Source organism: Scardinius erythrophthalmus (assembly GCF_964197995.2).
Source record: "Scardinius erythrophthalmus genome assembly, chromosome: 5".
NCBI classification, from domain to species: Eukaryota; Metazoa; Chordata; class Actinopteri; order Cypriniformes; family Leuciscidae; genus Scardinius; species Scardinius erythrophthalmus.
In genome coordinates this window covers 12,610,343-12,635,215 of record NC_138225.1, presented here as the reverse complement: position 1 = coordinate 12,635,215, position 24,873 = coordinate 12,610,343, and the positions used below count along the sequence as shown (strand labels likewise).

General features: G+C 41.3%; 1 protein-coding gene across 1 annotated transcript in view; it reads right to left on the bottom strand.

Annotated features, from left to right (window-relative positions):
* Positions 1 to 849: 849 nt before the first annotated feature.
* The window catches only part of fam222aa (family with sequence similarity 222 member Aa), a 56,555-nt gene continuing 32,531 nt past the window's right edge, over positions 850 to 24,873 (bottom strand). Inside the window, exons 2-3 of the mRNA XM_081365473.1 lie at positions 24,385 to 24,542; positions 850 to 4,104 (exon numbers count right to left, since the gene is read on the bottom strand). Of these exons, the coding sequence (XP_081221599.1) occupies positions 2,657 to 4,104; positions 24,385 to 24,490 (1,554 nt within the window). The 5' untranslated portion in view covers positions 24,491 to 24,542 and the 3' untranslated portion in view covers positions 850 to 2,656. The remainder of the gene's footprint in view (positions 4,105 to 24,384; positions 24,543 to 24,873) is intronic.

Here is a 24,873-nt window from a genome sequence, read left to right as displayed (position 1 = left end):
TTTTGTTACTTTTTCTCACCTGGGCTGGGCTTGCTTGTTTTTTGCTAACAAAAAAGTTATATTTTTTGGCAAATGTAAAGGCTCTTTCACACAAAAAAAATATAAATTAAAATGAATAAGCCTCAGGCTGAAGGAAATGCAAATCCACACCTGTACAGTGGAGGGCGCAGTTCAAACAAACCTTTCAGCTGTGCTGCCGTTCTGGATTGCAGAAGAATAGGACACAGGAGATCGCAGCAAGAAAAAAAAAGAAACACAAATGTTTTTCAAATTATTTTTGCTTATTGGTATGGTTGAATTGGACCATCGAGGGTCAGCAGAAAAGACATTGGTTAATAAAATGAGATAAAATAAAGTATATTTGTGTAATTTAACATTTCACTACTGCATTACTACATTTTATTACTGAATTTCACTCTTTTTATTCATTTTAGGGAATACTGAATCTGTTTTTGTGCAAGTGAGATGAGTAAATGCCTGCTCACATTTAGTCTAGACTCTAGAACTACAATAACCAGCATATTTACACAGCGCACACAACGCCTCGGCACTTACAGTACTTCTGATTTCTTTAAACGTGGACAGGAGAGGTGTCAGTCGATAAATGGGAAAACAAAGTAACTTGCATTACTTATTTGAAAAAGTAACCCAGATATTTTGTTGGAAATTTAAAAGTAACACATTACTAGTTACCTTTAAAAATGAATCTGATTACGTAACTCCTGTTACTTATAATGCGTTACCCCCCAACACTGATTACAAGGAAATTCCTTTTTCAGCTCACAAACTGCTTCAGTTTGTACATGACAATTTCAATGTTGTCACACAGACAAGGTCGAAGCAAAGACATGGGTTTCTCAATAAATTCTTGAAATCATTTTATTTTGCACCTCAAAACAAGAAGGGAATGAGTATGTGGTACATTGGGAATGTAGACACAGCTGTAGTTTTACATTTTCTTTTTTTTTGGTGTAAGCTCAGAGAAAACAAAATTGTTAATACAGTCATAATAATTGCACTTCATAAATCTAGACTGTAGCCAGTTTTTTTGCCTCCGCCAGAAACACCCCTGCCTCTCTCGAGTTTCTAAATTCAATTTACCAATGAAATTTGACTGACAAAAGAAATGCTAATTTAACGCCAGGGACCGCTGTGCCCATCCAATTTTTCTTTATTTTCCCCCTCTCTGTCCCACAAGGCATTAGTCTTCTCAGTAATCTAAGTGCAGTACATTCACAGGAAAGTCACAGTCGGAATAAATATTTCAGTGTTGAGACAAAGCTTACGAGCGGCCTCAACCTGGCTCGAAACCGCTAGCACAGAGCTGAGAAAAACACTCGTCCCCTCTCCTTCTACCTCTGTTCGAGAGAGGCACCACAATGATTGTTTTTATCGTTTCAAAAAGAGGAATGGTCAAGCGACACCTCTGATAGGTTAACTCCCCTCAGGTCTTCGTTTAATGGAGTCACTTGTACTTCTAAACTTCAAAGCCATGAGGGAAAAGTAATTTGATCCCTAACCAATCAAGAACAACATTACCAACAACAGACAGCTCATTCTCACAATTCCAAATCAGATTCATTTTGGCATGTCAGAATGTGTTTATTTGATGTTTCTTTTCAACAAGACCTGATCGGTCTAAACTTGTTAATGAGGGTGGCCTCATTTCAGAGCTTTCCAACAACCGATTCCTTTTATATCTGCTTATTTGGAGATTTGATTCCAGTGTAGGTAAATAAATGAGCGTTCTGTTGTATAGTTCTCGAGGTGAATGCACCGTGAGAACAGTAGAAACTTAAACTGCAGCCAAAGGAGAATAAAATCAAAAGAAATGACCCTTAACGAAACATTAAAAAACCTAAGCATTTTACACTCTTACTCCCTTAGCAGCCAATGCATATTATATACTACAAATATATATAAAATAAAACAACAAAAATAGGTTCAAGTCTTCAAGTTCTTTAAATACATTATATTCAAATGTCTAATTTCCAACCTGCCAAGACTTTCACACATTTTTACACCCCAAGCAGTGCAATTTCTATGAAAAATTTCCATTTTCTCGATTAACGTCACCTAAAAGCACTCATCTAGTTGCCTTTTTGGTCTTTGAAATGTTGTAATGTGCGAATACCGTTACCTCTTACAGTGTTTTGTCAGCACAGGTTCAACCGTATATTTTATAGACAACCGTGGTGCTTAAAGACCATCATTCTTCATCAAGTTAATCCAATCGGTTACTTGCAGTGTGTGGAGGAGAAGAGGCCATATTTACTTCATTTAAACCATTGACTCTCACCAAAAAAATTATTATTAGTCTGATAAAATAATTCAAAAAGAAAAAAAGATAAGCAATTGGAAAACAACCAAAAAAAATCCCTCTTAGTAAAAAAGAGAGAAAAGAAAAGAATCACAGAATCCACATTTAGGAACATTCCAATTCCCAGCCAGCAATTCTCTCCCAGCTCTGAGCTGAGGCGCACCGATTAGCTTTCCAGCATTCACCCAACCATGTTTGGATCCAGATCTCCCCCAGTCTGCTTTGAGCAGAATCACAAAACTGAAAACTCCACTGCAAATCTAGGCAATGGCAACAACTGCAGTTTGTGATTAAAGATTTTCCAGTCGCTCTTTATATTGGTCAACCCGGCTCTTCTTATCTGTAAACAGGGAGGCGGATATGTGCATGCTGGTGGTCCAATAGTCTCGGCACAGACACAGTCTCATATCCCTTCCCCAACATCTGCTCCTTGATGCAGGGAGGATGGATGTCATTGATCAGGTATTCCAGGGACTGCAGACTGCTGCTCAACACTGATGTATTACATAGACTCTTACTGGGCAAACTGCAACACAGACCACCCGTGCTGTCTATGGGGTGGTGGTGGTGGGGATGATGATGGTGGTGGTGGTGATGATGATGAGGGTGTTGGTGATGGTGGGGGAAACCCAGTTCCCTGTGCCCTGTCACCGGTCCAGCTGTGGTGGTAGCTCCCGGGAGCTCTTGTGGGTTGTAGCAGTCGCTGTCTGGCGTCACCAGAACGCTGTTCCACGGAGGCGCAAAATACTGGCCGACAGAAAAATTCCCATGCATCCCCACACAGTTCAAAGGGGAAGAGCTGACCTTGTCCAGTCCACCACTCGTACTGGCTGTCATCGGATAACCTCTGGAGGAGGATACCTGTGCCCCTCCGAGCATGATGGACCCTCCCAGGGCACAGGTTTCGGGTGACTTGCTAATGGCACCTCCTCCTCCACTCCCCCCGCTGTACATCCTCAAAACAGCCTGCTGCTGCTGCTGTTGTTTCTGCCACAACAGGTAGTCTATACCTTCGGGATACACCCCAGCCTTCATCGCCTCCCCATTCTGCCCTGGTAGCACCGTCCCTGAATAGGCCATGTTTCCCTGCGGAGCCACACTAGTGACGTAAGTCCCCCCTGAGGAGTTAGCGGTGCCCTGTTTGGATGGGCTGGGGTTCAGAGATCCTGTAGATGCCCCATTCTGACACACCTGCTGCAGAGCCTGGGCTTGGCAGTGCTGGTTAATCTGGTAAATGATGCTCTGGATGGAGGGAAGATTTGACTGAGGAGGGAGGTTCAGTCCTCGGCCCCCTGCCACAGGGATCACAGAACTAGCCACAGTGACATTAGGCGGGACAGACAGAGTGGTGGCCTCTGTCGGTTTGGGAGGCCCTGTGTGGTACACAATCTGTCCATGGCAATGACCTAAAGTGCTGCTGTTGGGAGGCGGATAAGGAGCCACTGCTATCTGCGCCGGAGACAACTTAGTCCTCCTGCCTTCTGAGTTTTTGAGGACGCCCTTTGTGGAGGGTAAGAAAGATGATGAGGATGATGAGGATGAGACTTTGACGATCGCTAACAGACCATGGTAGCCCCCAGTGTGGAGTTGGGGATAGGGGCTGTAGCGCTGTCCAGTGGTGTCATATCCATTCACAGTCCGGTTAAGGTGCTTGTGTTGGGGGACCCTGATGTTGGTGGGGAATATCTTGATAGACAGAGGGTTGTTGGCTGTCTTCTGTGCGTAGGCATCCAGCTCTGCTGCGCTGGGGTAGCGCGGGGAAGGCATGGGGACAGTCAGCTCACCTGGAAGACAAAAATAAAAGAATATCTTTAGTCAGACTTTGAAAGACTTGGAACACGAGTGTAGACTATATAGCAACTTTATGTAATGTTTGATAATAATGGAGCTATCAGTCAGAAAGCAGCAGCCTGGACATGCTTTTAAAGGAAGTCTTTGGCACTCTGTAATACTGTACTTCTGTGCAAATCCCAATCCATTTTAGTAGGGACAAGTATGCCAAGCTTCCAGTAAAGACCTCCATCCCTGGTTGAAGGTCACACAGTCGTTGCCTTCAGGTGTGTAACAACTTTTGGCATCAACCTAAATGGCCTGCTCTTTTTGGTGGATCACATTACAACAGCAGTTCTGCCTTTTCCACAACAAAGAAAATAAGGCCCTTCCTCAACTTACATACATGATTTGTATGTTCTCAGCTACCCATCTAGTATTTGCCATTGACATTATATGTGTACTTTCTTAATTATAATCTTCATTGGTAAGAAAATGTCTGCTAAGAACAAAAAATATGTAATTGTACAAGCCACAGATACATAATTCACAAATTATGCGAATACGGAATGTTTTAAGTTCAGCCTCTCTATAGAAACTATATTTTTTTTCCTCACCCAGTTCTCTCTCACTCTATATTCCAGTAGAGGTTTATCCCTGGATAAATAGCTTTTTAACTTGAAATCAGGCACCTAAGGCATTATTAAACCAGTGCTTTGTGAAATTAATTTGGCCTTTCTATTGTTCAAAATTGGGTTACCCTTGGAGACGGAAAGGAGAGCGAGCAGGGAGTAAGGAGGATAAAAGACTTGTTTAATTGCACTGACACATTTGAGATTTATAAGTAGCACCAGTAGGTCTTAGCCTTGGCCAGGCCAATTTCTCAATTATTCAATCAGACCATCTCCAAATGAAGAGACAGACCTACATTACCCCTCCCACGAACCCCAGAAAACTCTACCCACTGGGAACTCGTAACCGGGTTTTTTTCAGCCTGTACAGAAAAACTGTGAGACAAAATGTACTGCCCGAGCTTCGTCATAAAACATGATTGAAATATCCATTAAAAGCTGTGCTGCAAAACTCACTGACTCACTCCTATTAAAACACGAAGACCCACATGTTGGGCAGGGCAGGGCAGGAAATGATAAAAAACCCCAATAAGCCTTAATGTCTAATAGTACTCAGACAGTAAGACAAAGTGTCCTTGTAGTTGGACTCGGTTTTGGCTTGATCAGGGTTTTGAATCAGGCGTTTTCAGAGAAACCTCTGCCTTTTGGGATTCTGAGAAAAACGAGTTGGGGAAACAAGGAAAAAGAGCTGCGAGAGGCAGTGCAGAGGATGAGCGGAGGTGAAGGGCCGTGGTGAGATTGGATTTAAACGACATTATTCAGGCAATTTCATGGCTACTTAGTTCAGTGCTACAAAAAGGCAGAGCAGGAGCAGGCAAAGCACTCAATTTACAAGTGATAAATCAACTGCCACAAATGACTACCAACCCTCTCAAAAATGATATTTTTAAGAAAAGTGTGCACATTTATTGGTTGTTTTTATCATTCTGACTAAAATTAAACTGCCACAAATGACAGCGTCAGCAAATGTCAGAGTGTTTTTTCCAGAACTCTAGGGATCCAGCTGTGAGAAAGTTGTCACATTTCTGATTGTCACACTTTAAACATCCTTTACGCTCTCGCTTCCATTAAGCTGGCACAAGTCAATCACTCAAGAAGCTAAATCTACACCATCCATGTGCTCTAAGCCCTAAAAATCTAATAGCACATGGTAAAAGTAATTCCCAGGAGATAAGTGATGAAGTTGCATATCTAGGCAGAGTCGGTTTATATTTTATAATTACATTATATATTACATATGAAATACTGTTTTAAATTATAATCATATACTGTATAAAAACCTATACTGTATAGAATATTTTGCACTGTAAGATTAAAATATTGTCTCATAAACAATTTCATCTTTACATAACTTTTTGTTTACATCTAAAAAAAACATTAAACAATTAGGCTAATATGATACATGGAAAAAGGATTTCAAAAGAAATGTGAACAATTTTCAAATAAACACTTTCTTTAGCTGCTGCTCAATCTTTTCCAGTGGATAGGACAAATCTGGTCCATTCCTCTACCCAAAACAGTTTTATTTCATGTATATTTATAAGATGTCTTGCTTGAGTGGCCTGCCTCAGACCACAGCATCTCAAATGGAATTGGAACCAAGACTCCAGAGAAGGCCAAAAAATGCAAAATTGCATCTGTTTGTGCTGCTACTGTTGTTGTTGATATACATCACCCTACTTCTTTTGGGTTTTAGATAGACAGACAGACAGACAGACAGACAGACAGACAGAGACACCTCCATAAATATATTCACAATATAGCATGGCCTTTCATACATTATTGATTTTTAAAAAATTACTTTATTGCTGCTTTTATATCAGAGTCACTGTCTGAACTGATCTATACATTTTGTTTTATTTATGACCACCTTTTATGGATATGGATTTAAAAAAAATAAATTGCACACATTGTTTATTAAAACTATCATTATTTATTTTCAGGCTATTTACTTAAGAATGAAAGTTAGGTCATATTTTAGGCCACATCCAAACAAAAAACCTCAAACATTCACCGTCTCAGCCTAGCTCTTTTAGATCTAATAAGTCTTTTTAAAGCATTCCTGAGGCTCCAGAGGTCTGCAGAGTGTTTAAAGCGCGTATGTTAGCTGGAATCTTCTTGGGCAGCGGATGAAAGGATGCTCGTCTCTGCGCTGTCACAGTCTAATTGGAGGTGTTCTAAATGGGTCAGATGAAATGGGGGGCTGTCGAGCATCTGTCCAGCCCATGCAGGGCCAGCACATGGGCCGACACTTTCAACCCCCTCGGTGACAGCAGCGCCACGGTGCTTTGATGTTTCCCCGACAGCCAGCACAGAAGGGTGGGTGGGGAGGGTTTGTGCGTGTGTGTATGTGATACAACTAGACTGACAGTTTCCTCACTTCATTGGATCCAAAGAGAGAGAAAAAAAAAACTATGGATTTCAAAGAGGCGTCGCTGGTCCATATGCAAATAGACGAGCCAATTTTCTGATCTCCTTTACGTAAGGGGGGGTTGGATCGGGTGACTATCTTTGATCATCACATGGTTTAATTAAGGAGCCATGCTTTGCCATGTCACTCTCCCTTAGCCTTCTATCTCTCTCCTCCCTTCGCTTCATCTCACTTCGTGATGGGTCCAAAATGTGCTAATTATCATTAAAGCGCAGCTAATGCTGTTGCTGCAATGTGTTTTTGGGTGACAGGTCCATATTTTCCATTCCTAAACTGCTCCGTTGAATCCTCTAGCACAATGGATAAAGCTGCTGTTGCTGTCTTTCTCTCTGTGGCCTGCTCTTGTTTGTCAACAGGCAAAAGCCTCCAGCACCCGACCTGCCATCAAAGGGTTTCACACTTCACAGGCCACGGGGATTAGATGCCTTTCAGACCCATAGAGAGCTGCTCCAACCCACAAAGGCCTCTGGCCATTACTGCAGCTATGAGCACAACTGAGGAGAGAGAAAGAGGAGTTTGAGGTAGCCATCACTGCTTTTCTCTGCTGATTCTTTACTAAACGATTCTAAATTATAATTAAATCCATGTCAAGGTTATAAACAGGCCCATGCGGCGTGGGTGATTCAAATCAAAAGACATGCATATTGTCTTCTAAAGAAAACATCTGTTGCAATTAGCACATTCTCTAACAACTTTTTCCTCCGTGGAAATCAAGGATGCTAGAACTGCATGTGGTGACACACCAAAATGAAAAGAAGGATCAAAATCACAATATGTTTTCATATTTTTATACAGATGCAGTTTACAAAGATACTGAGACTGGCTCTAAATTACTTGCGCTGTTTGTCACAACTGTGCTTTAAAAAAATAACTGAATAATTTCACTGTCATTGAAAGAAAGCATATCTAAAAGAATATATTAAAAGTTTTATATATATTTTTATCTTTTGCTGTAGTGTGTCAGTAGGAAATATCAGTTTACATTTCCAAACGTTCTTTTTGCCATTAATTGTAATAATCTAGTGAGATTTGTGTATTCACAAGGAGTCTGACAACAGCCGGTATGATCTGATCTCACCATCATCGAGTTCGTCTGTGATTACATGAAGAAACAGAAAAAACTGAGACAGACTAAATCCAGAAGAACTGCGGGAACGTCTCCAAGATGCTTGAAGAAACCTTTCTGCAAAGCTACCTGAAAAACTATGCGCAAGTGTGGACAAAGGACAAAGGACAAAGTAACGCAAAGGGTCGTTACACCATATATTAATTTGAATTAGTTAATAGAAGTTAAATCATAAATAAATTCAATTTGTAATTTTATTTTTGAAAGCATTCTTACTTTACAGCATTTTATCACAAGTGTCAGTACTTTTCACAGTACTGTAGCTTTGCAGAAAGGTTTCTTCAAGCATCTTGGAGACGTTTCCAGTTCTTCTGGATTTAGTTTGTCTCAGTTTTTACTGTTTCTTCATGTAATCACAGACGGACTCAATGATGGTGAGATCAGACACCATCATATATTAACATGCCTAAGACTTTTGCACAGTACTATATATATATATAAAATGTGCCTAGTACCCTTAGTTCCATTTAACACATATTACAAATTAGAATATATACAGTTGCAATCGAAATTATTCAACCCTCATTGCAAATCAGGTTTATTGCCAAAATGCACAGACTTTCAGCTGTTTGCAATGAACAAATCAAACAAAAGTAATTCAAATAGCTCAACACAACAAATGTTTCAAGTGGTTTCCCCAAATTTAACTGAAAATGCAACTTTTAATGACTTCTGCAGTTTCAAAATTATTCAACTGCCTGAACAGAATCCCTCACAACAGCACAAATCTGCAAAAAAAAAAAAAAAAAGCGTTGTCTCAAGCACACCTGATGCAACTAATCAAGGGCTTCATTAGTTGCACTAGGTGTGCTTGAGCTAGAACACACAAAATATCTGAACTGGCTATGTTTTTTGAGTGCCACGTTTGACTGCAAGTTAGAAATATGGCTAAGTCAAAAGAATGGTCCAAAAAGTTAAGAGAAGATTTCATCGCCCTTCACGAACAAGGAACAGGATTCAAAAAGATAGCGAAGGCACTAAGTGTTCCTAGAGACACCATTGGAAGCATAGCTTGCAAGTTGAAAGTTAAAGGAACAGTGGTTACACTGCCTGGACAGGGCAGAAAAAGGAAGCTATCAACAGCTGCAACCAGATTTCTGAGAAGGCAGGTTCAGAAAAACCCCAGAGTGACTGCAAAAGACCTGCAGCAAGACTTGGTGGCAACAGGCAGTGAGGTTTCACTCCACTCCACGTCATAAACCACTACTGACCCACAAGCACAAGAAAAGTTGGCTCCAATTTCCTCAAAATCATACAAATAAGCCACAGAAGTTTTGGGATTCTGTTCTTTGGAGCGATGAAACAAAACTAGAACATTTCGGCCCAAAGAATCTACAGTATGTCTGGAGGAAGAAGAATGAAGCATATGCTGAAAAGAACCTCTGTCTACAGTTAAGCATGGTGGGGCTCGGTGATGCTCTGCGGCTGCTTTGGATCCTCTGGCAATGGAAACCTGTGGAAGGCAAGATGGTTTTATTGAAGTATCAGGGAATCCTAGGAGAAACGTCATGCTGTCAGTGAGGTAGCTGAAGCATGGTCGTCATTGGACCTTAGCATACCTCAAATTCCACCAAGGCTTGGTTTAAGAAAAAGTCCTGGAAGATTCTACAGTGGCCATCACAGTCACCTGACTTGAACCCCAAAGAAAATCTCTGGTGGCATTTGAAGAAGGCGGTTGCAGCAGCAAACCCAAGAATATTACTGAACTGGAGGCCATTGCTCATGAGGACTGGGCTAAGATTTCTCAGAAGCGCTAACAGAAGCTGGTGTCTGGTTATACATCTTGTTTGCAGCAGGTCATAATAGCAAAAGGATGTTCTACTTAGTACTAACGATGCTTGCCATGAAGGGGTTGAATAATTTTGAGACTGCAGAAGTCATTAAAAGGTGCATTTTCTGTTGAATTTGGGGAAACCACTTGAAACATTTGTTGTGTTGAGCTATTTCAAATTCTTTTGTTTGATTTGTTCATTGCAAAGAGTTGAAAGTCTGTAAATTTTGCCAATAGACCTGATTTGCAATGGGGGTTGAATAATTTCGATTGCAACTGTATATACACAGTATATATACAATTTTAAAAAATACATAATTTAAGTTTTAATTTCAAATTTACAAATTTAGATTTTAACCTTAAATATATAAATTATGCAAAATACAGTTTCATGGCTGGCAAAAATTATTTGTGTTTATGTTTATTATTACATTTATCTGAATAAATCTCAATGTACTCACTACTGGCAGGCTAGTCAGTTCTAAGTGATTAACATCATGTTTGTTATCATGATAAAACTTGCTTATAAGAGAGCACCAGATGGGCAAACGTTGAACCTAAAAACATGACTTGTTTGACTTGTTTCCTCACACTTCCACCTGCCCAGATATTACACTAACATTATCCGACACGTAGGCCATCCCCCGAGTGAGTGCGAGTGTGAGATCTTTCATCAGCTCAGACCTGCGTGACTTATTGGTGCTCAATGTCTCTGATCACGCTTGCTAGCACAGCGCAGATGGCGTCCTGTGATAAACACAGACAATCACACCTAAACACACGCACCCACACGATAAACTCAATAACAAATCCACACAAGAGACACGTTCGCAGCGTGAACATGCTACAAATGCAAACAAAACATACTCCAGTAAATAGGTAGTCATGAAACCACACACGCTATCACACACACCGGCTCAGTGGAGTGAAGCGTGTTGTGGTTGCTCCTGTTTGCAGTATGTATGTGTGTGTTGCGTATGCTAATGTGGGGCAGGAGTTCTAACAGGTGTCTGCATGGGCGACAGTCTGCAATGCCTCCTGGGCAAAATGCTTCACACTTGCTTCATCTCGACATGCGACAGCCTTGTACGGATTAATTATTTCCCTTGAGGAAGGAAGCAATCCGTTCTTCGCTAGCTCACTGAACAGGAGCTACCGTGTATGTGTGTGTGTCTGTACTCAATCCCACAAATACAGCAAGAGCAAGAGAGAGCAAACCGAATTACACAAGCCCTGTCCTGTCCATTTAATGCTGATTATTCCTCTTCACTTTACAGAAATGATCCATCGCGTTTGCTGGCTGTTTTGATGCCGCACTTTTACCAGCAATCTAATATCAGTGCTGTCCTCAGCGAGCATATTCGGTCATGCATTGTGCCTTTTCCCTCTTCTGGCATATGGACAAATGATCCCATCCTGCCAGGCACAAAGCGCTCTGGGAGGACGGGAGGGGAAGATTGCGGGAAACGGGAAGGCAGGGGGATAATTAGCGGAATGACCTCTGTCCTTAATCACTCGCGGCTGGCACTGAGTGCCCGTGTGTCAGAGCGCTAGTTCTCTAAATGCCATCTCTCATTACTGCCGACGCACTCCAACCAGAGAAGCCCTGCGCACACACACACAAACACACAAAAAGACAACAGGGCCTGATCTCCGCAATCTCCCTGCCATCCCGCTGCAGTCTCCCATGGCAAACGGACACCTGCAGGCTGAACACTGATGTCCTGTCATGGAGTAGATGGGTCAGGGTGAGCGAGGCTAGGAAAGGCCTGGGTCAGCTTTGGATGTGGGTGGAACGGAAGCCATACGGAGAGCACACGTCCTTCACGGAGCCTGGACCGCCCTTGAGCGAGCAGGCAGTGTGGAGGAGGCATAATCCTAAATACTCAATTAACACTACTCTAATTAGCAGCAAGAGTGTGTGTGTGTGCTGGAGGGGGGCATCAGAGGGATATGAGTGAGCGTGAGGGGGAAGAAACTACAATTGGAGATTCTAAAAAATGGGAATTGTCTATGTAGGCTGTCTATTTGCTCTTTAAAGCAATGCATCAAGTAAACGGAAGAGAGAAAAAGAGAGCTAGAGGGGCCAGATGTGTGCATGCATCCTCAGGGAGGCGTCTGCAGGAAATGATGCAGAGATGAAAGAGAAGTGGTGACACAAAATAACTGAATATTTTCAGAGTCGCATTTACAATTAACTTCACACGAAGAACAGCACTCTACAGGAGCACAGATGACGTTGAACACTTCAGCCCTATGAATATGTGAAGCATCTTTAACAGTCGAGAAGTGAAAGAATAAATAAAAGGTTTGAAATGTCCAACCGCGTCGATCATGTCTTCAGAAGTGGGAGAAAAGGGTTTAACAGCCGCTGGGTTTCAACAGAACAAAGAACACAAAACCACATCAACTTTGGCTCAACATATATGGGTTGTGGCAAGGCACAGATAAACAGGAACTGATTCTGAGAAAAACACACACATACACATACACTGTCAGACGCAATACAACATCCAGCAGGTTTACAGCGTTCCCCCCCTCCTCTCAAAGCCTGACTTGTTACAGCGTAGAAGCGGTCAGACACTTAGACAGGCTTAGACAGGCACAGCCATCATCTTTATGTGCCAGCATGTGAGCGTGTGAGACATCTGACCCTGGAAATTTTGGGCCAAGCCCAGTTTCTCTTCCACTGTAGTGGATTTACAATAAATCACACAATTGAGCCCCAGAGGGGCCGAATCCCAATTCACATAGGCTACTTCTAAGTGTGAAAACTGGTGATAGGACAGTTTTTCGCTTGAGTCTGTAGCAAAAAGGTATATACTTGGACAGACTACAGTAGTAGTATCGAATTTTAATATTAGCCCTTTATTGGGAATCAGCCATAACATCGGTTTATCAGCCAAGATTTTAATATTGGTGCATCTCATGCATTGCTACACTATAGGCATTGGACCTAATTTCCCCTCAAAATTTTGCAGAAGTTTTGCTAATGTGACAGCGACTTTAGCCAGTAAACTGTCGCAAACTAAAACTCTTGCGTACACAAAGGATTGTGGGAAATATTACAGTAAAAAAAACATGTGTGGATAAATAATAGTAAATCAAAGGTTCTATGAATTTTCAGTGTCTTGGAACGTAGTATTCCAAATATTGCATACTATGTAGGATGGATAGTATGCAAACTGGGATTCAGATCTGGCTTGGTTAAACACACAAAACTCCAGCATGCACTTCCCAACACAAGCAGGTCTCTCTCTGTCACCCTCTCAGCAAAAAGGTTTCATAAAAGTGGGACAGTGAGAGAGCGAGCGAGCATGAGGGGCTTCTGGTGTCGTTGTATTCTAAACAATACCTGCCTGTTGTTAATGGACGTGTCATCTGCTCTTCTCTCACACTGATTACTCAGCGATTACTAACCCAGGCCCCCAGTCACCGTAACAACCGTTGCCGGCACAATGGAACCCTGAATGTGGCAGCTGTTTGAAGCTCTACAATTAACCCAGCATGCCTCTGTGTGCCTCTCCGGCTCTAATTGAGTGGAGAGCTGAAAGAACGCGGCTGTCCTCCCCCAGACCTCCTGCACCGCAGGCTCGGGTTCAGATCTCTACCCCTCTCAAACACACACGCTAATGACAATAATAGAGCAGGACTGTGAACCTGTCTGTCCAGACCAAGAGTCCTAGAGAGAGAGACATCTGAATTTGCATACACTGATAAAAATAGGTATGCTAATGATTCACACTAATTGCTAAACGGGTAGCACACGTAAGGGGGGGGGGGGGGCAAACAATACCAAGATAGGCTGAACAGAAATGTGGGCAATACTTACAGAATTATGGATAATAATAACTGATATGATGCAAGCAATGATGTGCTATGCAAGGAAATCTTGGTTTCTTCTGTCACTAAAATCAACAAATACGAGACGGCGGGGTAAGCTGCGCCACTTTCTACTTAAGTTGTCCTCCATGCAATGAGAAATGGTTTAAAGAGGTAAAACTAATACACTTATTAACATTTCAGGATGTCTGTTACGAACTGAAATAGTGATAGAAATATTACTTGTGAAAAAATATGAAGAAAATGTGGTACATTGACATAGGGATATAAAGAATTAAAAACAAGTGTTGAGCAGACTAGGTCGGTTAAAATGGAAAAGCTGTCCAAAATAAAATCTAATATTTACTTAAGGCCACACTTGGCTCTGATTTGAATCTATTAATTTCCTGCTCCGCTCAGGGTGAACTGGCAAAACATATTCGGGTTACTTAGCTAATTCCCCATAGATACAAGCGAGTACCCAATCAAAGGTGAATCTCAGAGCTAATAAGTGCAGGGGCTCCGAATCAAATTAAAATGCACATGAATAATACGCATGATACTTGAGACCTTCTCAGAGGAAATAACATTTTAGGCAATATCCACCCGAAGACAGCGCGTGAAGTTTTAATTTGCATTACTCTTCAGCGTGACACCATTTAAAAGCCAATTCCAACATTTTAATTCAATGAAACGACACACATTGGAGATGCTCTCTCTGTTTGGTTTCGAGCTCACACTCACACACAACCCATGTCGTTTTAAATGTCTGGAAAGCTTTTTTCCTCACTCACCGCGATGTACTTGCACTCTGCCTTTCTTTCCATCCGTCCTTCCTCTCCTCTGCTCTTGCACTCTCATCTATCTCTCCATCTCCCTCTCTCTCTTTTTGAGTAAGCGAGTTTCATTGGGGTGCTTGCCGACTGGAATCACCTCAGGGCGAACACTTTATTATCTGCGGTCAAAGCGTCACTACAAATACCATTCTACACACACAAGTGTCACTTTGCATTTGTCTGCTTTCTGCCTGCATCGGTCCAGCAGGGCCAGGCTGCCTGTACACACACACTCCAGATCACACACACAGCGTGGGAAAATAGACAACACTGATTCCTCTTCCTACTAGTACAAGTCCTGTCCACATTAATATAATCTAATTATATTATATAATTGTAATATTAAAAGAATGAAAATATTTTAAGATAAAACAGGAAGTAAGTTTTTAATGCTTTAAACTGTATTAAATGCAACATCTAAATGTGGACCTTTTTTAATCCTTTGTGGGTTTTGTGGTGAATTTGGGCTTTTTGTGCTGCTGTTGTTGTTATTCAGCACATAACAGCTTTTCTCTGCCCTCCATACCGAGACGTAGAGCACAAGGTACGAGAGATTATAAAGAAAGATGAATAAGAAATTCTCTAAGCTTGTGGCAGCGAGGGGAAGATAACAACCGTTCCTCTCCCAGAGGAGAACCCCACAGACCCCCATCCACTCGCTCTCCTCCTAACGCCTCCGAGAGCCCCTCTTCATCATCCACAACAACGGAGACAGCAGGCAGCGAGCGCTGTCCTCTCCGTGCCTGTGTGGAATGCTAACCGTCAGCAGACATGTCAGGGGCATTGTGGGATGAGAACTGGGCGACTTTGTTTTCTCTCACACTTCATGCCACACGGCTCGCTGGCGAATGAAAACAAAGCACAAACAGAAGAACAGAGCAAACTGCAATGGAAAATCGCATACTGCACTTTTGTGTCTTCTAGTGTTTGTCAAAACCAAAGAAATTCTAATTCAAAGAACTTGTAGAAAGACTCAACAATTCGAAAAGTGTTTCTACTTTTTTTTTATATATAATTATCTCTTTGCCAAATAAACTCACAAGATTTATTGGATGCATTTTCCCATTGGATCATTTAGAGATCAAAAAGGTCCAACAAAGAATCTTCCCAAAAAACAAACAGAGAAGTCGTAGTTACCATGCAAATAGTTCCCATAAAACATTGCCAGTGGCTTTAAAAGCAATGACTCTTAACAAATAGTACATTTTGATATTTTCTACAGTTTCAGATTCAATTGTTATCAGGGGATGAATAGTTCCTTCAATCAGTGCCCATAATTTTGTCTGCAAAGAGCTTTGAAACGGTACCAAATATTTCAGATTTTCAAAATACTTTTTTGCTTTAAATGAAATGTTTAAATATTTTAAATCATTCAGATTCAAATTTCTGAAAGGAAAAAAATACTTTCGAAACCAAGGCCACTGAAAAATGAAAAGTCATTACTGATCAACTAATTCTTGATACCATTTGTTTTGCTGGTATTTGTGTTAACATGCTTCATCTTCATATTTTTTCGTCGACACCTGCCTTAAGACAAATTCCTTGTATATCAAAGTTACTTTTTATCTCATAGTCCTGCTCCTTTCTCTCTAATGTCCTTGGTTCTTATCCTTCCCGCCAACACACATCACGCCCTACTCCTCTCAGTCTCTTCAAATGCTGTTTTGTAGGAGTTTCTCTATGCTGAGGTCTACTGTTAGCCACCCACGAAAAAACAAAACATGAAGCGGTCCATTTCACTTTTAAACATCAGACTCGTCTGACTTGAATAAATCCCTCATGTGCGTTAGAATTTCTGGGGTCACAAAGTCGGCATTGAGGACAGGCTACTGCTCTATCTGAAGATCTTCCTGGGAGAACGAGAGTGAAAGGAGAGTTGTAACGGCAAGTGGCGGATAAAATATTAGGGGGAAAGTAGTAGGGGATTTTTTTTTTTTAAAAGTAATATCCATTTTAAATATAACTTAAGCCATATTCATTGCATTTGTGGTAGGTATAATTTCAGTTTTTTTTTTTTGACATTTTGTTCTTATGTTGACATGTAATACACTTACAGTGGAGGTCTATGGAGCAATTGGTGTAGACACAGATGCTGTTGATAGAGCTTTACTGGTATGTAACCTAGAATATTCCTTTTCTCATCGTGTGGTGATAAAAATGTTCTCCGAGTGATAATTAAAAAGAACTGAAAGAACTGAGGAGCAGGACAGGAGCACACGCTCCTCTGTCAAATACAATCTTGGAGAACATCACAAGCGGCTTGATGGAGCTAAAGATAATGAAGTGATAACTCATAATGCGAGCGAGGAAATGAAGAAAAAAAAAAAAGGTTCATTTTCGCTTGTCTCTGATAAGATGACCTCTTTTCAACTGCAAGATTCGTATCAGGAAAACTTTCAGAAACAATCATTCACACATACACACACACTTTCAAAGATACACGCACAAATGCGCAATGTGTGGTACTCAATAATAGAATATAGAATTCAATTGAGATTAGAAAGAAATAAGATCTCAAAGGAACAGATAAAAAGAACTAAGGGTGTACAGTATGTGTGTGTGTCCTGACAGGCCGAGGGAGATCTCACAGTGCGAGTCTGCAGGTAAATAGAAAAAGAGGGCTGCCTGCAGCTAGCCTGGAGCAAGTCTCAACCCTTCTGCTCTCTCATTTAGGAAACAAGGTCTCCACAGCTTTAAAATGAATATTAAACACCATACACACACGAGTGCTGGTAAAACCATACTAAGCCATTGACCATTAAGCCACAAATCAGTGTACTAGTAAAAATTTCACAAGACGGCCAAATCACAAAAGGGATCTCATTGGCACGCTACAAACAAGATCTATTTTCATCTCTAACACTTGTTTATTTATATCTAAACACGTCTTTGTTTGCTTTTTGACAATGTGTCTGAGAATATTAGACCACAGAGACGTGTAAGGACAGGAAACAAGAAACCCAATCAAGCACACCGAGTCTTTCATATTAATGCTTGTGATACTAATTTGCAAGAGAGACTGTTAGTGCACATACACTCTTTACCCAGAGGAGAGCGAGTGTGTCAGGCAGGCTATTCTAATTGATGTTAAAGGTCCCAAAGGACCAACAATGTTAGTTTAGCACGTCATGTACTGTCTTGACTCTCTCTCTCTCATACACACACACACACACACACAAACCATGTGAATATGATCTGTTCATCTTTCTTCACTAATCTCCTCTTTCAAAACACATTACATGGCTGCTTTTCAACAAGCAAGACAGATAGATGGACAGACAGACAGGGAGACAGAAAGAGAAATGGACAAGATAGAGAAATATCTTCTTCATATTCTCTATTTATAAAAGAAAGAGAAACGGATAAATTGATAGACAGAGAGAAACAGAGATTAGACAGAGAAATATGTATAGAACAGACAGACAGATAGATAGATAGATAGATAGATAGATAGATAGATAGATAGATAGATAGATAGATAGATAGATAGATAGATAGATAGATAGATAGATAGATAGATAGATAGATAGATAGATAGATAGATAGATACACACTTAGTGTGTGTGTGCGCGTTCATGTTCTGCAACAGAGGGTCAGTTTCCGAGTGTGATCTCATTTCCTCAACTGCTCTAGAAGTCTTGGACCCCCTCCACCTCTTCCTCCCCTTCTCCTGCCCTCCCTACCTCTTTACAACCCATACGTACACCTGGGAGGCCCACGCGCCAGCTTAAAGGGCATCTCGCTTACGTCTGCCAAATCCATGGCAACAGCCGCTAGCATTCCAGGCCCCCTTCTCCACCCTGCTCTGCCCTCTGTGCCAATGGCACCCAAAGCCCTAGGATGGGCACCAAATGAGCAGCAAGGCTAGTGGGTCCCCAGCAGTGCCCGGAAATGAGCCTCTGGGTGTGTCTGCAGGTTGCTGGCAGGGCGATCAGCCAATCGTAACCCTGAGAGGCAAAGAAGACTGCAGGATTGAATACAAACAGCACTAAAAATCCTTTGATTGCCACTGCCTAGTCAGTTATAGATGTTAATATGAATGCTAATTGAGCATCATGGGTAATATAAGCTCTAAAAGGGCACCAACTGAAATAAACATCTCTTACACACCTCAGAATCATGAAACAGAGGAAAAGTTCACTCAGGATAAATACAAATCCCGGCAAACAGTGGGATCCTTTACCTGCACCTTGCGGTAAATGTGATTTGTTTCTTGTACGGTGAACCCTGCTGGACTGGAGGAACATTGCACTTCTGGAAGCAAATACATTCTGGCAGAGATCAACATCTCATAACCCTTCCACAAGCCTTTAGCTATTAATGTGAAAACTGAAGGCTCAGTCCAATTCTGATGTCTTATCAGTATGATGCTGACTTCTGCTTCTCACATGGTTCAAATCTTTCCCATCAGGCCTTCGGAGGTGATAATCTCTCTCTACCGGATTGGATGTTGTGACCCTGCAAATGATGTCACAGTGCCATATGTGCATCTGATTGGCTGCCAAAGCCTGCTGTGGCTCAGGGCAGAGGGAGAAGAATGTTGTGATTGGACCTGAATCTCTCACAGACACCTTACACAGGTGAGCGTGTGTAACAGACCACTTGCAGCATAAGCATGCACACATAACACTATGGAGAAAATTAAACTGCAGAGGGAAGAAAGGAAAAAAGAAATGAAAACGCAAGATAGGAAGAGTGCAAAAAATAAAAATGAGTGAAACAGCCCAGTAAGGAATTTTGCGTTTAAAAGACGTCTAATAGCCGTCCAAACACAGCCCTGACGTCTAGGCTAAAACAAGGAAAAATGTGGGCTGAGAGTGAAAATTTAATAGACGTCTAAACCACAGCCCAATAATAGACTAGTCATCAATTAGATAACAAAGAAATGAAATGAGTGAATAAATGAAACCAAACACTTTGTAATCATGATGGAATATCATACAGTACATCTCGCAGGTTATTTTGGCAAAAACGACATGTAACCAAATTCAAGGTTATTTTGTCTAGAAGTGGGTTGCTCATAGCCGGACTATATCGGGTCTATAGTTAACCTAGAAATGATGAAATGATGGCTATTGCTTGCTGGGAGAGTGAAAATGAGCAGGAAAAACAATGAAACGGCAAAGGAAAAAAAGCAAACAAGAGTGAACAAAAGAAAGTGAGCAAAAGGAAAAGAGCAAAAGAGAAAACAAAAGTGCATGACTGAAAGAGAATGAAGGAAAGAGTGAGAGAGAACAATGAAAAACAAAGAAAGGGCAAGGGATAGAAAGAGAAAGCGGGAGAAAAAGAAAGACTGAGATAAAAAGGGAAGGAGAAATATTGGAAGAGAAAAATAGCGTAACAGTAAAAGAAAGAAAGAGAATGAATGAAAAACAAAGGAAAGTAAAAGAGTTGAAAGAAAGAGTGAGGGAAAGAAAGTGTGAAAGAACGAGCTATGAAAGGAAAGTGGGCAGAAAATCCCCCAGAATGCATTGCAGAGGTCAGTGTCGGAGTGTGTGTGATGTGTCCGGCCCCGGTGCTCCAGTCCCCAGGGCGCTCCGTGATGAAGGGGGATCGGCCCTCCGCTCAGACTTTCATGTCTCCATCTAAGCTACTGGCAGACAGACACTGGCGGGGGGCTGGACGACAGCTACAAATGTCACCCAAACAGGGAGATTTAATTAGGAATGACAAGCCCTGACGTGTGAGAGTGCCGCCACATACCCGGAGAATTTAGGCATGCTGAAAGCGAGCGGCTGTGATTTATAATTTAACTAATGCCTGCCGTTTCTTTTTCATTTCTTGGCTAGAAGGGGGGAAACTCAAAAGGCCTCCTCACTGAAGCTAATCTAATACGATATTTTTAAGGGCAGGCGGTCAACGGGCTTCTTAAAAAGCATGTTGCTCGCTCACTCTTTCTCGGTCTCTCGCTACCTCCACTTTGCAACTCGCCCAGCTTTCTCTCTCGTTTTTTTTGCAAGCTTTTTTTTCTGCTCAGACAGGGAAAGAGGTGTGATAATGAAAACAACCTTTCCTATCTCCCACCTCTCTCTCTCTCTCTCTCTCTCTCTCTCTCTCTCTCTCTCTCTCTCTCTCGCCCGCTAAGCTCCATGCACTCTGGGGAAATTGATTGTCTGGCGGGCCGATCTGAGCGCTTGCAGCTGATTCTGGAGCCAGTTAAGTCCTTTTTTTTATTGAGAGTATGAGGTATTTTTAATGGGAGTTGCATCAATGAACTGTGCAGGCGCTCAGCATCTGCATGCAGAGGGGGGCTTTTACTTTATAGTTATTTGAATACCCTTTCAAATCCTTTTTCTCATGCTGGATCTGAGAAGAACCACCTCATCATCTTTCAGACATCAGCCCAGAATGTGCCTCAGTCCAAAGCCTGATGACACCTGTCCGCAGCCCCAGACCAGACGTTGTGGTCCATGTGTACTGAAACCACAGCGCAGACACAGATTCTCCAATCAATGACACACACAAAGGTCTTTTACTTATTGTTATGAGCTTGTGCTTTACTGCAGCAATCTCTCAATCAAAAGCAAACTGATGCCAGGAAGAGTGCCTGTGTGTGTGTGAGACAGAGAGAAAGAAACTGTTCTTTCCCATTGATTTCAGCCTCAGACCCCCACTGACTGCTTCTCAATAAGAAGTCTAGAAAGGAAGTGGCTAAATCCTGCTGAAATTGGAGGGAGGGAATCAATTTAAATCAAGCATGGCGGTCTCCATCTCTTCTGCCCTCTCATTCTTCTTTTCTTTTTCTCTCAAACATGCTTTTTTCCCTTTCTTTTCCATGCAAAATCATTGATCTTTGAAACTTCTTATTCATCAGTTCATCCATTTGTCAGTCTACTCATTCATCCTGCCATCCATCCATTTGCTCATTCATTCATTACCATCTGCTTCTTCATCCATCCATCCATCCTTCTGCTCATTCATTCATCCACCCATCCGTTCATTTATTCGTTCATTATCTTCTCATTCATTCATTCATTCATCCATCCATCATCCGCACATTCTAGAGTTCTCAACGGGCCTGAAAATTACAACCCGACCCGACCCGGCCCGTGGCTTTTAAAGCCCGGACCCGATGTAACCCGACACATAAAAATGAATCATCTGCCCGAACCCGGCCCGCGGCCCGACGCCGCGTCGGATTTTTTATTTTTTTTTCTCATAAAGGTATTATCATGACCAGCAGTTTACTTCTCACCAACTCCATCTTCTTCTCCAGGCTAAAGGCATGCACGCATCGGCATCAGGTCTGCCCCCGCCCCTCTCATGATGAACGTTACAAGCAGCAGCAAGACTTTCTTTATGGTGAACAGCAGCGATGATTAATAAATGTTTTTTTGTTTTTTGAGCGGAAAAGATTAAGCCCGAGGTCCGACCCGACCCGAGTCATTTGATTATATTTTCGACCCGAACCCAGCCCGAACCCGCGGGTCCCGTCGGGTTTGTCGGGCCGACCCGACCCGTTGAGAACTCTAGCACATTCATTCATCCATGACTGGATCCGGAAAGGAACTTGAGACGGGATTCAAACCACAAACCTGAAGCGCAATCACGTTACATGTCAGAGCGCTGCCCACGAGGCCATCAGCTCCGACCACTCATTCATTTCAATTATACCAGTGAAGCTCTTTCACTTCTTGTTCTCAAACTTCGCTCTCTCACAAGACATAGACACTTCTTAAAACACGAAGAAATGCAGCAGGCGCCCATGCTTTCCCAAAAAAGCTTCCCTTTTAACCTTTTCCTGTTTGCCAAGAAGGAGAAAGCAGAACGATGCTACGCTGATCAGTGAGCAGCAGGAGGACAATGCCATCCTATTACCTTTAAGCTGCTCTGAGCTTAGAGCTGAACCTAAGGGATAGTGGTTAGAAGTTGCATGTTCCTCTGCTCATCTCCTGTCCTCACAGTAATCAGCTTGTGCATATGGAATACTGCCACGCCAACAAAACAGAACTGAATGCATATGGACCGTTCTAAAAGAAGGACAACCCCCTCTTCCTCTCTATTCTTTCCTTTCTTCTCTCCTTCACATTACAGCAAGTGCCCCCTCAGTTTAAGTCTAATCTGAAGCTTTAAGCAGAGCCCTGGGATCTTCTGTCGGAAAAAAAAAAACCAGTAGGCTGTGCTTTACTTTCTTTAATCTCGGAGCTTGCCAGAACGAGATTTGTTGGTCTGAACCTTGAACAAACATGGAGATACACATACTAATATACACAATTGTACAGTGTGGCAACCAGAGGACCTGTTCAACATGGGTTACTCGTGCATATGTGTGAAACCGACTTATGGAAAATGAGCAGATTTGTTTCAGCATGTGTATATTTGCATATGGGTAGGTCTGTAAGGACATCCACCACTGCAAATGTTTAGCTAACCTGAAGGCCAGGGTTGAGTAACAAGCCTTGAAGCCATGCCAGGGAATCTCAGCAGTAAAGTCTTTAAATTCTTGTTGATCCAATGGCTATTGAACAACAAAGACAAGACACTACAAATGTTTCATATAGTCCCAGACATTTCTCAGAGAGCAGCACGTAGAGAAGTAGAGGTTATGTAGAGTATAATGGAGTAGGGTAGAGTTAGAGTTGATTAGGTTGATTAGTTTAGTATAGTAGGGGATTTTAAACTAGGGCCTGAGGGTCTGCTATGATACCTGCAAAACATTTGAGAATTTATGTTTTTTTTTAGTTTTTTTTTTTTTTTCACAAAGATTCAACACAAAGTGCGCACATCCAAAGGGCAAAAAGCTCAATGAGGGTGCTCAACCACAAAAAGGAAGAATAGTTTGGAACACCACAGCTCCAAAAATAGAAAAAATATTTATTTATGTTCTTGGCACAGGTTTCTTTTTAGGGCTGTCAAAGTTAATGTATGCAGTTAAGATATTTATTATTTCTTTTACAACACATTTGACAATATTACTATTTAAAATAAAAATATTACTGGTAAAAATAAAATTAATAAAATGAATTGGTAAAAATTGTACATGTATTGCTATTATTTTATTCTACTAAGAGCAATAGTATTTAACAGTTAGAAAAATATCTGCATAGTTAAGTAAATATGTATTTTTTCAGATAATGTTTTAACAATTTGCTTAGCACAATGATAATATAAAAGTCAATTATTCAATCTGTTTGTTTTTATAATAAATGACACATATTTTTCTCACACAGTATACATCAAAATACCACTACAGTAGAATGGAGTGTAAAATACTAAAAGAGAAGAGACTTAAGTACAAGGACCAAAGCCAATAGGACTAGAATCAAGGTTGCGAAAAACAAGATGTTAACTATTCATGTCTACACAATGCCACTGTGAGCAGAGTGAAGCTTCTTGGTGCATGAAATGAATGTGATGTGATTTCAGGGCTCATGAATGTGCTTCATCATACTGACATAAAAAAAGCTCTCTTAATAGAAGAGTGTGAAAGAAAAGTCTATCATCAAAGTTAATTTAACTCATCCTCACTGTCGTCAGTGCCTAAATACACAGTCACATTTAATTATTCAATCTGAGTGTTCGGTCTCATCATAAGGAAGTAAATCTAATATACTGTGTCAGCAACCAGCAAGCCAAACCAGTTTGCTGTCAACCATTTGTATTTGCCATTTATGATAAATGTAATCTAAAAAAAACAAAAAACAGAAATGTAAACTCTGAAACACAGGCTGCTCACATTTGCGGTGGATGTGTTGCGTTGGCTCAAGACTCTTGCTGCTGCTGCAGACGGCCGTGGCGTGCTGGGGTGCAGGGTTCTGCCTCCTCTGCAGACAGGCCAGCATGACTGCGCAAACGCAGGTACGATTCTACAGACACCGGTTTGCCGAGGCCGACCTGTAAAATAAAATTGTTCAAATGCTTAATAATGTAGTCAGAAGATTAAGCAAGGCATAAAGGAATTACACTTGGGAAAATGGGAAAAAACAGCATTATAAAGTGTCACCTGGGAACATGCTTCTAGCCACATGTATTGTAAATAAAAGTCATAATGTTTTTTATGTAAATATTAGTGTAAATATTACAAATGTGAATATTTTTCAAAAGAACAAATCATCTAAAAGTGTAAATATTAAAAGTATGAATAAAATAAATATTTATATTTGTTAAGTATTAAAAAATAGGGTAATATAATATAATACATAAAAATAGGAAAAATATCAGGAAA